Below are 16,936 nucleotides of genomic sequence, written 5' to 3' on the forward strand. Positions count from 1 at the left end.
ATTTTAAGGGGTCTATATGATAGAAAATACCCAAGTGTGACACCATTCTAAAAACTACACCCCTCAAGGTGCTCAAAACCATATTCAAGAAGTTTATTAACCCTTCTGGTGCTTCACAGGAATTTTTTGAATGTTTAAATAAAAATGAACATTTAACTTTTTTTCACAAAAAATTTAATTCAGCTCCAATTTGTTTAATTTTACCAAGGGTAACAGGAGAAAATAGACCCCAAACATTGTTGTACAATTTGTCCTGAGCACGACAATACCCCACATGTGGGGGTAAACCACTGTTTGGGCGCATGGCAGAGCTCGGAAGCGAAGGAGCGCCATTTGACTTTTCAATGCAAACTTGACTGGAATTGAGATGGGACGCCATGTTTCGTTTGGAGAGCCCCTGATGTGCCTAAACATTGAAACCCCCCACAAGTGACACCCTTTTGGAAAGTAGACCCCTTAAGGAACTTATCTAGATGTGTGGTGAGCACTTTGACCCACCAAGTGCTTCACAGAAGTTTATAATGTAGAACCGTAAAAATAAAAAATCATATTTTTTCACAAAAATTAACTTTCCGCCCCCAATTTTTTATTTTCCCAAGGGTAAGAGAAGAAATTGGACCCCAAAAATTGTTATACAATTTGTCCTGAGTACGCTGATACCCCATATGTGGGGGTAAACCACTGTTTGGGCGGATGGGAGAGCTCGGAAGGGAAGGAGCGCCGTTTGACTTTTCAATGCAAAATTGACAGGAATTGAGATGGGACGCCATGTTGCGTTTGGAGAGCCCCTGATGTGCCTAAACATTGAAACCCCCCACAAGTGACACCATTTTGGAAAGTAGACCTCTTAAGGAACTTATCTAGATGTGTGGTGAGCACTTTGACCCACCAAGTGCTTCACAGAAGTTTATAATGTAGAACCGTAAAAATAAAAAATCATATTTTTTCACAAAAATTAACTTTCCGCCCCCAATTTTTTATTTTCCCAAGGGTAAGAGAAGAAATTGGACCCCAAAAGTTGTTGTACAATTTGTCCTGAGTACGCTGATACCCCATATGTGGGGGTAAACCACTGTTTGGGCGGATGGGAGAGCTCGGAAGGGAAGGAGCGCCGTTTGACTTTTCAATGCAAAATTGACAGGAATTGAGATGGGACGCCATGTTGCGTTTGGAGAGCCACTGATGTGCCTAAACATTGAAACCCCCCACAAGTGACACCATTTTGGAAAGTAGACCCCCTAAGGAACTTATCTAGATGTGTGGTGAGCACAACAAGTGCTTCACAGAAGTTTATAATGCAGAGCCGTAAAAATAAAACAAAAAATTTTTCCCACAAAAATTATTTTTTTAGCCCCCAGTTTTGTATTTTCCCGAGGGTAACAGGAGAAAGTGGACCCCAAAATTTGTTGCCCAATTTGTCCTGAGTGCGATGATACACCATATGTGGGGGGAACCACTGTTTGGGCGCATGGGAGGGTTCGGAAGGGAAGGAGTGCCATTTGAATGCAGACTTAGATGGAATGGTCTGCAGGTGTCACATTGCGTTTGCAGAGCCCCTAATGTACCTAAACAGTAGAAACCCCCCACAAGTGACACCATTTTGGAAAGTAGACCCCCTAAGGAACTTATCTACATGTGTGGTGAGCACTTTGACCCACCAAGGGCTTCACAGAAGTTTATAATGGAGAGCCGTAAAAATAAAACAAAAATTTTTTCCCACAAAAATTATTTTTTAGCCCCCAGTTTTGTATTTTCCCGAGGGTAACAGGACAAATTGGACCCCAAAATTTGTTGTCCAATTTGTTCTGAGTGCGCTGATACCCCATATGTGGGGGGGAACCACTGTTTGGGCGCATGGGAGGGCTCGGAAGGGAAGGAGCTCCATTTGGAATGCAGGCTTAGATGGAATGGTCTGCAGGTGTCACATTGCATTTGCAGAGCCCCTAATGTACCGAAACAGTAGAAACCCCCCACAAGTGACACCATTTTGGAAACTAGACCCCCTAAGGAACTCATCTAGATGTGTTGTGAGAGCTTTGAACCCCCAAGTGTTTCACTACAGTTTGTAACGCAGAGCCGTGAAAATTGAAAAAAAAAATCTTTCCCCCAAAAATTATTTTTTAGCCCCCAGTTTTGTATTTTCCCGAGGGTAAGAGGAGAAATTTGACCACAAAAGTTGTTGTCCAATTTGTCCTGAGTACGCTGATACCCCATATGTTGGGGGGAACCACCGTTTGGGCGCATGGGAGGGCTCGGAAGGGAAGGAGTGCCATTTGGAATGCAGACTTAGATGGAATGGTCTGCAGGCGTCACATTGCGTTTGCAGAACCCCTAATGTACCTAAAGAGTAGAAATCCCCCACAAGTGACCCCATATTGGAAACTAGACCCCCATGGAACTTATCTAGATGTGTTGTGAGAACTTTGAACCCCCAAGTGTTTCACTACAGTTTATAACGCAGAGCCGTGAAAATAAAAAATCTTTTTTTTCCCACAAAAATTATTTTTTAGCCCCCAGTTTTGTATTTTCCCAAGGGTAACAGGAGAAATTGGACCCAAAAAGTTGTTGTCCTATTTGTCCTGAGTACGCTGATACCCCATATGTTCGGGTAAACCCCTGTTTGGGCACACGGGAGAGCTCGGAAGGGAAGGAGCACTGTTTTACTTTTTCAACGCAGAATTGGCTGGAATTGAGATCGGACGCCATGTCGCGTTTGGAGAGCCCCTGATGTGCCTAAACAGTGGAAACCCCCAATTATAACTGAAACCCTAATCCAAACACACCCCTAACCCTAATCCCAACAGTAACCCTAACCACACCTCTAACCCTGACACACACCTAACCCTAATCCCAACCCTATTCCCAACTGTAAATGTAATCTAAACCCTAACCGTAACTTTAGCCCCAACCCTAACTGTAGCCTTAACCCTAGCCCCAACCCAAACTGTAGCCCTAACCCTAGCCCTAACCATAGCCCTAACCCTAACTTTAGCCCCAACCCTAACTGTAGCCTTAACCCTAGCCCTAACCATAGCCCTAACCCTAGCCCTAGCCCTAACCCTAACCCTAGCCCTAACCCTAGCCCTAACCCTAACCCTAACCCTAACCCTAGCCCTAACCCTAACCCTAGCCCTAGCCCAAACCCTAACCCTAGCCCTAACCCTAATGGAAAAATGGAAATAAATACATTTTTTTAATTTTTCCCTAACTAAGGGGGTGATGAAGGGGGGTTTGATTTACTTTTATAGCGGGTTTTTTAGCGGATTTTTATGATTGGCAGCCGTCACACACTGAAAGACGCTTTTTATTGCAAAAAATATTTTTTGCGTTACCACATTTTGATAGCTATAATTTTTCCATATTTTGGTTCACAGAGTCATGTGAGGTCTTGTTTTTTGCGGGACGAGTTGACGTTTTTATTGGTAACATTTTCGGGCACGTTACATTTTTTGATCGCTTTTTATTCCGATTTTTGCGAGGCAGAATGACCAAAAACCAGCTATTCATGAATTTCTTTTGGGGGAGGCGTTTATACCGTTCCGCGTTTGGTAAAATTGATAAAACAGTTTTATTCTTCGGGTCAGTTCGATTACAGCGACACCTTTTATATCATTTTTTTATGTTTTGGCGCTTTTATACGATAAAAACTATTTTATAGAAAAAATAATTATTTTTGCATCGCTTTATTCTCAGGACTATACCTTTTTTTTTTTTTTGCTGATGATGCTGTATGGCGGCTCGTTTTTTGTGGGACAAGATGACGCTTTCAGCGGTATCATGGTTATTTATATCTGTCTTTTTGATCGCGTGTTATTCCACTTTTTGTTCGGCAGTATGATAATAAAGCGTTGTTTTTAGCCTCGTTTTTTTTTTTTTTCTTACGGTGTTTACTGAAGGGATTAACTAGTGGGCCAGTTTTATAGGTCGGGTCGTTACGGACGCGGCGATACTAAATATGTGTACTTTTATTGTTTTTTTTTTTATTTAGATAAAGAAATGTATTTAGGGGAATAATATTTTTTTTTTTTTTCATTATTTAGGAATATTTTTTTTTATTTTTTTTTTACACATTTTGAAAATTTTTTTTTTACTTTTTTACATTGTCCCAGGAGGGGACATCACAGATCAGTGATCTGACAGTGTGCACAGCACTCTGTCAGATAACTGAACTTACATGCAGCGCTGCAGCCTTCAGTGCCTGCTCTAAGCAGGCTCTGTGAAGCCACCTCCCTCCCTGCAGGACCCGGATCCGCGGCCATCTTGGATCCGGGGCTGGAGGAAGCAGGGAGGGAGGTGAGACCCTCGCAGCAACGCGATCACATCGCGTTGCTGCGGGGGGCTCAGGGAAGCCCGCAGGGAGACCCCTCCCTGCGGGAAGCTTCCCTATACCGCCGGCACATCGCGATCATCTTTGATCGCGGTGTGCCAGGGGTTAATGTGCCGGGGGCGGTCCGTGACCGCTCCTGGCACATAGTGCCGGATGTCAGCTGCGATAAACAGCTGACACCCGGCCGCGATCGGCGGCGCTCCCCCCGTGAGCGCCGCCGATTGCGCTGGACGTACTATCCCGTCCGTGGTCATGGGGGCCCACCCCACCTCGACGGGATAGTACGTCCCATGTCAGAAAGGGGTTAACAATGAAATACAATAATTACTAGTATATAAATAATAACGAGTAAACAATATTTCATATAATAATGTTTATAATAATATGCTAAAAAATGTACTTTAAAAATGAAAAAATAAAAAATATATTTTTATTTTTATTATTATTATTTCTATACACCTTAGTAATCAATTGTACCCAATATACAAATCCAGGAGTAAACCATATTTAGATTTGAAAAAACTAATAAAACATGGTGAGAAATAAAGAAATATATATGATGATATAATATAAAATCAGAAGTTTATAAGCAAAATATGAATGATGGCATGGTGTAAATAAAAAATAGAATTATAAAAAATATATATAAACACAAATAATAATAATTGGTGTTAGAAAATTTAATTCAAATACTATACAATGTGAGAAATATGAATGAAACACCAAATATATCAAAATGTGCAAACAGTGCAAATATGCCACAATGAATAAAGCTGATAAACTGAAAAAATATATAATCAATAAAGGTGTAATAAATATGAACTAATTATATATATGTGACCAATTCATCTATATAGTGAAAAGAAATTCCTCCAATAAAAGTGCAATAAATATAATTTAATTCTAAATGGATACCAGAGGGCACAAGATGAATATTAGCAGCATGTAAAGCTCACAAATGTAGTAAGCTCATGAACCAAATGATGATAAAGAGGTGTTAAGAAATCAATATTTAATAACAAGATCAGCCATGTATACCAACCAGTATAGCGTGCCGCAGCCCCCACACACCACTCCAACGCACGTTTCGCTACCGCTTCGTCAGTTTATCAGCTTTATTCATTGTGGCATATTTGCACTGGTTACACATTTTGATATATTTGGTGTTTCATTCATATTTCTCACATTGTATAGTATTTGGATTAAATTTTCTAACACCAATTATTATTATTTATGTTTATATATTTTTTTTATAATTCTATTTTTTATTTTTTATTTACACCATGCCATCATTCATATTTTGCTTATCAACTTCTGTTTTTATATTATATCATCATATATATTTCTTTATTTCTCACCATGTTTTATTAGTTTTTTCAAATCTAAATATGGTTTACTCCTGGATTGGTATATTGGGTACAATTGATTACTAAGGTGTATAGAAATAATAATAATAAAAATAAAAATATATTTTTTTATTTTTTTATTTTTATGGTAAATTTTTTAGCATATTATTATAAACATTATTATTATATGAAATATTGTTTACTCGTTATTATATATATACTAGTTTTTATTGTATTTCATTGTTAATATATGTTTTTAGCCAGCCATGCAAAATTATGTACATTGATTATTATAGTTTTGATTATATTCTCATTTATTTTATTTAATATATTTTTTTATAAAATTGTCCAGTTATATTTTTTACCAATCAGCTTTGCGTGCCGGACCCCCTCACATACTAATTACATTTGTATTAATTATTTAATAGGTCTAAAAGTTAAATGAGCACATTTCCAGGCTGCTTGCCATGGAAATCTTGCCTTTTAAGCTTGTAGACATGGAGATTTTCTGCTGACTCACGGCCCAGCTTCATCTCATCTGCTGTTATTGGGTAGCAATGAGAAGATGCTAAGGAGGAGAAGGAACAGGAGCTGGTTGCTAGCGCAACAGAGGCTAAAACCCACACAAGCTTCTTCTCGTCTCTTCTATATGGATGGGCTGAGGCGGGGAATGATGTAGGAGGCGATGGAGGAAGAGTTGGAGAATAGTCATCATGGGGGAGCCAGGGAAGTGTTGGCTGTAGAGAGCTTTGCATATATTATGGTTATTCCAGTAACTGTTCCAGTTATTGAGCACACTCACTGTCAAAAAGTTTTTTGTAATATCTAATCTGTATCTTCTCCCTTTCAGTTTCATTCCATCGCTTCCTTATGATCTCTTGTATGTGCTGAATTAGCAATTTGATATTGTATTTGCATATTACTATTTTACTATTTTGCACATGTAGCCATTTTGCTTTTTAACATATTAACTTTTTACATTGCAAAATATTATGTATACTTGCCAAACTTATGTAATTTTTTGCGCAATTGTTGGATAAGTGTTTCTATATCCTTCCTGTGTGATTTGTTTCTTTTAGTGCTTTTTTAACCACTGACCAACATCGGGCATAATAGTTTGCCGATGTCAGACTCCCTCTGTTTGGTGTGGGCTCTGGCGCTGAGCCTGCACATATTCGGGCACATGACAGCTGATCTGTACAGCAGAAATGTGCCCGCTACAGCCGCGGGTGGAATTGCGATTCAACTGCGGCTGTTAACTAGTTAAATGCCGATGTCAAATTCTGACAGCAGCATTTAACATGTGCTTACGGGAAGTGCATCAATAATCCCACCCATCGGTGACCCTGTCAAATGATCACAGATTACCAATGGATCAGCATGACAACCAGAGGTCTCCAGCAGACCTCTATGGTTGTCATAGCCGGGATTGCTATGAGTGCTGCCCCGTGGTCGACGCTCATAGCACGTGATCATTTCTGCTATGCACAAGCCATCTGATCATCGCCTGTGAGTAGCAGAGGAGATTGAAGTACTGCAGCTTCTAGTCTCCCATGGAGACTATTAAAGCATGCAAAAAGTAAAAAAAAGTTTAAAAATATTACAAAAATTAAAAAAATATAAAAATTCAAATCACTCCCTTTTCACCTCATTCAAAATAAAACAATAAAAAAAATAAAATCTATATATATAATTGTCTAAGGGTTTTTCTGTCTGTCTGTCCTGGAAATCCCACGTCTCTGATTGGTCGATGGGCACAGTGACGATGATGTCATAAAGGACGTAGACATCCCACGTCTCTGATTCAGCGACGGGCACAGTATCGACGTAGATGTCATAATGGAATGCCGCGAATTCTGGAATCATATTCTAGAATACCCCAGGCCTCGACCAATCAGCGACGGGCACAGCATGGCGACGATGATGTCATAAAGGTTGCCTCGACCAATCAGCGACGGGCACAGTCTGCCGCGAATTCGCCTCGACCAATCAGCGACGGGCACAGTATAGACGTAGATGTCATAATGGTTGCCATGGCGACGATGATGGCATAAAGGTTGCCTCGACCAATCAGCGACGGGCACAGTCTGCCGCAAATTCTGGAATCATCATTGTCCATATACTACGGGACATGCATATTCTAGAATACCCGATGCGTTAGAATCGGGCCACAATCTAGTATACACATATTTGGCACTACAGAGTTCAGAATCGCCCAATCTATCAATATAAAAAAATAATTAACCTGATTGCTAAACGGTGCAACGATAAATTCAAAATGTCAGAATTACGATTTTTTCAGTCGCCGCTACATTGCAATAAAATGCAATAATGGGCATTCAAAAGGTTATATCTACACCAAAATGCTATCAATAAAAACATCAGCTCGGCACGCAAAAAATTAAGCCCTCACCCAACCCGAGATTACAAAAAATGGAGATGCTACAGGTCTCGGAAAATGGTGCCATTTTTTATTTTTTTTTTTTACCAAACTTTGGATTTTTTTTACCATTTAAATGAAAAATAACCTATACATGTTTAGTGTCTGTGAACTCATAATGACCTGGAAAATCATAATGGCAGGTTAATTTTAGCAATTAGTGAACATGGAAAAAAAAACTGTGGAATTTCACTTTTTTGCAATTTCACCTCACTTGGACTTTTTTTTCCGTTTTCCAGTACACAATATGTTAAAACCAATTGGTGTTGTTCAAAAGTACGACTTGTCCCGCAAAGAGCAAGCCCTCACATGGCCATGTTGATCAAAAAATAAAAAAGTAATGGCTCTGGGAAGAAGGGGGGCAAAAAATGAAAATAAAAAACGAAAATACCTCTGGTCGTGAAGGGGTTAAGGACTATCCTAATATATTATAGAACATTTTTGCACACAGATGCAAATGTTTAGGTCATATATACCTCGGTATTGCTAATATGTACTCTACCGCATTCATTTCTATGCACAGCATAATCTTTTATATACTGCGGCGAGAGAAACATTTATACACATATATTGTGTATGCTCAACATCAAATATTATATTGCTTTTTGTCTCTTACATCCACTATTATTATTTTTTGGAGCATAGACTTTGGGTATCTCTTTTTTGCCTCTAATCCCAGGGAATATCCATCTCTTCTATATGTGTTTTTAGGCCTACTTCTCCCTCACCTTAATTATATAGAACTGATTATTAATATTGATGTAATAAATGTATCATTAATTATTAGTCTTATGCTCAGTTTCTTTTACTTACCCCGCTCTTTAAGCTTATGCATTGACCTCTCCTATATATCCTCTGAAGCGGTCTTGAAGAAACTCCTTTGGCTTCATATATTATTCTAGCCATTAATCTATTTTTGGTGGAATTTACAGTAGATAATAGTAATAATCTTTATTTATATAACGCCAACATATTCCACAGCGCTTTACAGTTTAACAGTCTCAAATGCAAGTCATAAGTAACAACCCTAACAATACAATAATTAAAGCAAAATAAGATGACCCTGCTCGTGAGAGCTTACAATCTGCTGGCTAACATATACCACATAAGTTTATGTTGCACATATATACCTATTTATGTTTCTGAAAATGTACTTTCAATATTATGTTCTAATTTTCAGTTGTATTTATGTTTCAGGTTTGCCTGGAAGCGTACAATGACTCTATATGTAGAAATATTCAAGAAAATAATGAAGAATTCAGAGCTGTTCAAAGCAGAGGATCGTACATAATGTTAATCCACATTGCAATTATGAGCCTAATGTCAATTTTACCAGCTCTCATTCTTGGTGCATGGTCAGATATGGGTAGTCGTAGGGTAGGAATGATACTGCCTTGTGTTTTCTCTGTTGCAAGTGGAGCACTCTACATTGTCATATACTATGTTCAAAGCATGACTGTGTACTGGACCTTTGCTTCCTCTGCATTGGTTGGGATTTCAGGAGGCCATATTTCCATGTTCTTAAGTGTGTTCAGCTACGTAGCTGATATAACAGAAAGTATGAATCGCACTTTTCGAATGGGCATTGCCGAATCTATGATATTTCTTGGAGGAACATTTGGCTTCCTACTCAGTGGAATTCTATTGGAATATAGCACATTTACAGTTGTGTTTGGTGTCTACTGTGGCTGTAATTTGTTTGGAGCTCTATATGTGTTGATTTGGCTACAAGAATCAAAGCCCTCAAATGGATATAGCAGACTTTCTGAAGAATGCATTGATGGAGATGAAAGTGAAGAAAGAACAATGCTAGCAAAAAAATCAGTCACAACCTACATGAAAGACTCTTTCAGCACCATAGTTAAAAAGCGTGAAGGCCAAAATCGACAGAAAATACTCCTGATTTTATTGTGCATTTTCCTAATCAATCTCTGCAATGTTGGTAAGTTACTTTGTTTTATGTATTACATTTCAATATTATCAGATATGGATTCTATAAGGATATCTATATTCTGCAGAAAATTTCCAAAATAATTTCCCTTTTCGCAAATCATTTATGAGCAAACTGCCTTCATATTGTTCTAGGAAATGTAATATAAATGAACAATATATCAAATTTGAACTGTACCTTTATGTAGACTATTCTTAAACAATAATATATATATATATATATATACATACTTATATATACAACATATATACAGTATATATGTGTGTATATATGGATAGATAGAACTTTTCAAATTTGCCTACTTTGCTTAATTCTCCAAGAAAATTTTGATTTGTTAATTGTATTGAACCTCATTTGAGCTATTTAAAGTAAACACAGTCTTATTATCCATATAACCTCAACCTATTAAGCTAGGGAAAAATGGATAGTACATGAGTATTGAGGTGTTCACAGGTATAATATTGGTCTATTACAACAAGAAAGCATGCAAGCAAAATTAGTTTGCTTTTCTCAACATGCACAATTTGTGAGGTAGACAGTCGAGATGAGCGAACCTGAATTTAAACATTCAGGGTTCATACTGGACAGCAAGTGTCCCTCATTAAATGTTCAAAGTTCTGGGGAAAGGCGAGAAAGAGAATTTTTTTTCAGCTCAAAGGTTTGGGTCCCCATTTCAATCCCATTTATTCAACTCTTGCTAAAAAGAATGCAACAAAAAATACTTGGCAAGTAGGTACACATGCAGAAAGCAAAATGTAGCAGCATGCCGGAGTATAGCTGTGGTTTGTACAGTTGTCAAATTAGACTAGGAAAAGACCTGTGCAAAAACAGACATGTACCGTTAATATTTTTATACTTTTTTTTGCATTTTATTCTTATGAATTTAAACCCATTTCCCATAAGTGATGAAATAAGAAATACTAGGTAAGTGCACATCTTAAATGCCACTAAATATAACAGGGCACTGTATTGGTTTTCCTGTACAGATGTAAAAATTGACTGGAAACAAAGATGCTAAAAAAAATTGTTTGCAACATGCCTACTTTGTGGGGTAGACAGTAGTGATGAGCGAACGTGCTTGCCACTTTTCGATACTCGCCCGAGTATCGCTATGCTCGGCGTACTCAGCGAGCAGGGAGCATTTCCAGGATTATTCGGCGGTAACTGCAGTCTCCACCCTGCAGTTTTGGCAGACTTTAGAGACCCAAACACTGTTCAGGGAATGTCTGTCAGGCCATGAAACGCCGCAGCCATCTTTGTTGTTGTCGTGCAGTGTTTTGTCATTGTAGGCCGGAGGACCACTTTTTTGGCTGTGTGTTACTGAAATTATATACAGCACTATTTTGCCTAAAAAATATTACAAGACCACATATTTGCCAGTGTGGTGTTTCTGTGAGAGCCCTCATATACAGTATCTGCATGCTCCAAGTTTGGTCATTGTAGGCTGGAGGACCACTTTTTTTGCTGTGTGTTACTGAAATTATATACAGCATTATTTAGCATACAATAATATAAACAGGCCACATATTTGCCATTGTAGTATTTCTGTGAGAGCCCTCATATATCTCTGCTCCAAGTTTGGGCATTGTAGGCCAGTGTACTTATTTTTTGGCTGTCTTATACTCAAATTATATACAGCACTATTTTGCATAAATTAACTTAAAAAAGGCCCCAAAAATTGAATACAGTCTGTTAGGTCAGGCTGAGGCCAGCCTGGTGATTGGGTTTGAAAAACCGTAGATTTGCAGGCATACTGATCAGATATGATTTCACTACTAATAAAGACATTTGTGTTGAGCATTTGAAATAGTGCAGTAGTCCATTTAAAATTGTTACGGCAAGGGGCAAGGGACGGGGAAGTGGATGCGATGCTGATGGTGCATCCAGAGGCTGTGGCCAAGGTGAAAGTGGGCAGCAACAAAGACCTCGACTTTACCGTCCCAGTTTCTACGGGACCGCAGCACACCACTATTAAAGCCAGACAGTGTGAAACAGTTGTTTGTTGGATAGCAGATAATGCTTCCTGCCATTTAGCCACAACCATTACCTTGTCTTCCACACGGTCAAGTCTGAGTAGCCATGAGTGTGGCCAGGATATTACTTATCCTGATCCTCTTTCCTTCCACCATGCCGAGTGCCCTGAGACAACTGATCCCACACTTGGACACTCTGAAGAACTGTTCAGTATTCCATTTCAAGATTCAGAAATCTCTGCCAGTAAACTTGAAGTGGGGAAATATGAGATCACATGTAGAGCTGCCCAAAGCTTTGACCAGAACTGATCACACGAAGGCAATGGTGGGAAAGTGTCACAAGAGGTGAACAATGATGAGACACATTTGCCAGAAAGTCAGGAGGAGAAGCATGGTGCGGATGTGGAAGACGAGGTGGTGGATGACATAGTGACTGACCCAACCTGGCAGGAGGACAAGCATAGCGAGGACAGCAGCAAAAATGGGGAAGGAAGCATATCTCCCCAACAGCAGAAAGAAGCACTGTGGTGGCCATAGACAGAAGGCATGCATCCGTTCCCAGTAACACCAACATGAGGGAACTGTTAGATCTTCCCGAGTCTGGTTATTTTTTAAAGACTCTGCCGATAACCCCAAACAGGCCATTTGCAGCACCTGCCATGCTCACATCAGCAGGGGTAGCAAAACAACCAGCCTGACCACCACCAGCATCATGAGGCACATGCAAGCAAAGCACCCGACTTTGTGGGCAGAACCCCAGGCTCCAGGACCACTGCCTGGTGGTCACACCACTGCTTTTCCACTGTTTTGTGTAGAAGCCCATCCCCAGTATACCGTGCATGTGAAGATGCCTCTAGCCCTGCACCTGTTGTGGCCCACAGTTAAGCAGCACCATCAGCAAGCCCTTCTACGTCCTTGTCCCAGCACAGCGTTCAGTTGTCTATAACCCAGTCTTTGGAACGCAAGCGGAAATATGCCACCAACGCCCCACAGGCCACAGTTCTCAATTCTAATATTTCTTTTAGGCTTGTTGAGACAGAAGCTTTCTGCAACCTGATGGTGGCGGCCATCCCACGGTACTCGGTTCCCAGTAACCACTATTTCCCCCTGTGTGCCGTACCAGCATTACACCAGCATGTGTCACACAACATTACCCGTGCCCTCAACAATGCTGTTATAGGGAAAGTCAACCTAATCACGGACACTTGGACAGTGCTTGTGGGCAGGGATGGTACATCTCAAAGACAGCACAATGGGTTAACATAGTGGAAGCCGGGACCCAGTCGGACCTTGGGATGGAACACATCCTGCCCATGCTGAGGATTGCTAGCCCTACGTCAATCAGGGTTGTCCCCACAGTCTACCACTCCTGCACCTCCTCCTCCTACTCTTTATCCTCCATCTCTGAAATCAACACATCAGTCAGAAGCTGGAAGCACTGAAGCACTGCCTCAGCCAAGCGGCAACAGGCTGTGCTGAAGCAAATCTGCCTAGGTGACAAACCGCAAAATGCAGAAGAGTTGTGGACAGCGCTGAAAGAGCAGTCAGATGTTTGGATGACACCGCTGAACCTACAGCCCAGCATCGTCATGTGTGACAATGACCGTAACCTGGTCGCGGCTCTGAGGAAAGGTGAGCTCACACACGTACCTTGCTTGACCCATGTGGTTAACCTCGTGGTTCAATGTTTACTGAAAAGCTGCCCGGAGCTGCTGGATCTGCTAGTGAAAGTACACCGTCTGTCTGCCCATTTTAGAAAGTCATCTACAGCATCAGCCGCCCTTGCCATGCTTCAGCAGTATTTTCAGCTTCCAGCTCACCGACTGTTATGTGATGTCCCCACACGCTGGAACTCTACGCTGCATATGTTGGAAAGGATTTGTGAGCAGAAGAGAGCCGTTGTTGACTACCAACATCAACAAGGCTGTCAAATTTCAGGTCAGACGCCACACATAAGACCTCAGGAGTGGACATGGATGTCAGACATATGTAACATCCTCCAAAACGTTGAGGACTGCACCAAGATGGTGAGCGGTGATGACACCATAATTAGCATCACCATCCCCCTTCTCAGCATTCTGAAAATTATCTGCTCTCAATCAAAGAGGATGCATTGCAGGCGGAGCACGAGGACATGGAGTAAGGAAACATACAGGGGGACTAAACTCAGTTCAGCCTCATGTCTTCTCAATGTGGATTGGTAGGCAATGAGGAGGAGGAGGAAGAACAGGAGCTACTTTCATGCGCTATAGACGGTACTACAAACACATCTGTATTAGCTTCTGTTCAGTGGGGATGGCCTGAGGACAGGGAAGAGGAGGATGAGGAGGAGGAGGACAGCACGGTCAGTCGTCCTGTTGGTGAAGACACGGAAGTCTTGCCTGTTGGCAATATGGCACGCATGGCTGACTTTATGCTGCACTGCATTTCACGTGACCCTCGGATTATCAAAATTTTGGGTGACACTCATTACTGGTTGGTGACACTTCTAGACCCATGCTACAAGGAGAACTTTCAATCTCTTCTGCCTGAGGCGGAGAGGTGTATTAAAATGTTGCAGTACCACAGGGCCCTTGTAGCGGAATTACTTAGAAAATTCCCATGTGATAATGCTGGCAGCAGACGTGAGATTTTGTTGTACATCCAAGGAGTCCAAGCGAGAGAGACAGAAGTACAATCCAGCTCAGGCAGGGGAACAATTGCCAAGTTCTGGGACAGTTTTCTCAGACCCTCTCATTGTGGCGGCACAGAGGCAAGAGGTGCTGTCACAAGACATGCAATGTTTGGGAAGATGGTGAGGGAGTACCTTGCAGATTGTGCAAACATCCTCCGTGATGTGCCTTTTAATTATTGGGTATCCAAGCTGGACACGTGGCATGAACTGGCTCTCTACGCCTTGGAGGTCCTGGCCTGCCCTGCTGCTAGCGTTCTGTCAGAGTGGGTTTTTAATGCCGCTGGTGGAATTATAACAAATAAGCGCATCCGCCTGTCAACTGAAAATGCTGATAGGCTGACTCCTATAAAAATAAACAAAGCCTAGATTGGGAAAGACTTCTGTACACCACCAAGTGAAACCAGCAAAACATAACCTCAAACACATTCTCTCTTTTGGGAGGTGTATTCTCATGCACCTCTTCACAACCACACATGGGTATACGCTTCCACATTTGGTCTGTTTGTTATTCTCCTCCTCCTTATCCTCATCCTCATAATCTAGAACCACTAGATGACCAGAGTGAACGTGCTCTGTACTGTTACAGGCCAGTGATTTTGGGGCACTGGGGCTGTGAAGGCACTATTTTATTTTGTAAAAACAGGACCCCACATTAGGGAATTGGGCATTACATTGGTCCTACTTCTTAAGTCTGTCTCCTGCTGTTAGGGGTCGAGTTCCCACCTCTGCACAGGGGGAATCTCGTGCCATCTCCGCTGCGGTCTCCTAGTCTTCTTCTGCCGCAGTGGATCCTGCTCAGCCAAGACATCGGTCCCAGCGTCTTGTTCAGTCTCACTCTGTGCAAAGGGTTACTGCTGCTTTTCTAGCTTCTGCCATTGAAACCAGTGCTGGGCAGCGGCGAGCAGACGCTTTTGGGACTAAGTCCTGCTTTTTCCCTTCTGAGCATGCCCAGGGCAAGATCTCCTGTTGGAGATCGAGGGTCACATGCTCAGATACTGCAGCAGATCCCATTGGTCCTCCAGGAAGGTCCTGAAGGTGCTCAACTTCTGTGGTAGCCTCCCATTGGTCCTTCTGGGAAGGTCTTGTACATGCTGCAGCTATAAATGTTTTGCATAACCGCACCGCCATGCACTAGTGTCCATTTGTATACGTGTGTGTGTTGATGACTGCAAGTCGTTCTTTAAAATCCCCTCCCTTGTGTATGACTGTTCGCATATGGAGTATGGCTGCTATCTAGCTCCCAGCTGAACTGTCAGCATTATAACACACGAAACAGCGTCTACTGCTGTGACCGCCAGTGCGGCGCCACGCGCCATTAGTGCGCTTCCTTATCCCAAGTCTAGGTGGCTGGTGGCGTCTGTCAGTATGGCACAGGTCACACTCTTGTGCTCAAAACTATTATTTCAGTTTATCTCTTACACCCAGTAGCAGTGTCGAGCGCAAATAGTCTAGACGGACTCTAATTCCGAGTCTTGGGACTGAGTTCGGTGACTCCTTGCTGTGCGGTACTGCGGCCCTGTGAATTAACAGAGTTCGCTTCCACCGCCATATTGCGTTGCTATTTGCTAGCAGCAGGTTCTCTCCTGGACGGTGGACCCCGGACTGCGAACGCACCTAATAACATCTCACTATTTACTCGGTGCGTTCCGCCAGTCCTAACACCTGCAATGTGTCCTTTAACCGCCACTAGATGATCAGGGTGCACGTGCTCAGTATTGTTATAGGCCGGTGATTTTTGGGCACGGGGCTGTGAAGGCACTATTTTATTTTGGAAAATCAGGACCCCACATTGGGGAATTGGGCATTACATTACATTGGGCCTACTTCTTAACTCTGTCTCCTGCAATGTGTCCTTTAACTGCCACTAGATGACCAGGGTGCACATTCTCAGTACTGTTATAGGCCTTTGATTTTTTGGCATGGGGTCTGTGAAGGCACTATTTTATTTTATAAAAGCAGGACCCCACATTGGGGAATTGGGCATCACATTAAATTGGGCCTACTTCTTAAGTTTGTCTCCTGCAATGTGTCCTTTAACTGCTACTAGATGACCAGGGTGCACGTGCTCAGTACTGTTATAGGCCGGTGATTTTTGGGCATGGGGACTGTAAAGACACTATTTTATTTTGTAAAAACAGGACCCCACATTGGGGAATTGGGCATTACATTACATTGGGCCTACTTCTTTTTTTAACCAATCAATGTTTATTGAAAAATTTTGCATA

General features: G+C 41.6%; 1 protein-coding gene across 3 annotated transcripts in view; it reads left to right on the plus strand.

Annotated features, from left to right (window-relative positions):
• LOC138681526 (proton-coupled folate transporter-like) overlaps positions 1–16,936 on the plus strand; it is a 730,145-nt gene that overhangs the window by 82,656 nt on the left and 630,553 nt on the right. For all 3 annotated transcript variants that reach the window (XM_069769104.1, XM_069769106.1, XM_069769105.1), the window contains exon 2: positions 9,311–10,055. In XM_069769104.1, coding sequence (XP_069625205.1) covers positions 9,311–10,055 — 745 coding nt within the window. The remainder of the gene's footprint in view (positions 1–9,310; positions 10,056–16,936) is intronic.

The sequence above is a fragment of the Ranitomeya imitator genome, chromosome 5, assembly GCF_032444005.1.
Source record: "Ranitomeya imitator isolate aRanImi1 chromosome 5, aRanImi1.pri, whole genome shotgun sequence".
Taxonomy (NCBI): domain Eukaryota; kingdom Metazoa; phylum Chordata; class Amphibia; order Anura; family Dendrobatidae; genus Ranitomeya; species Ranitomeya imitator.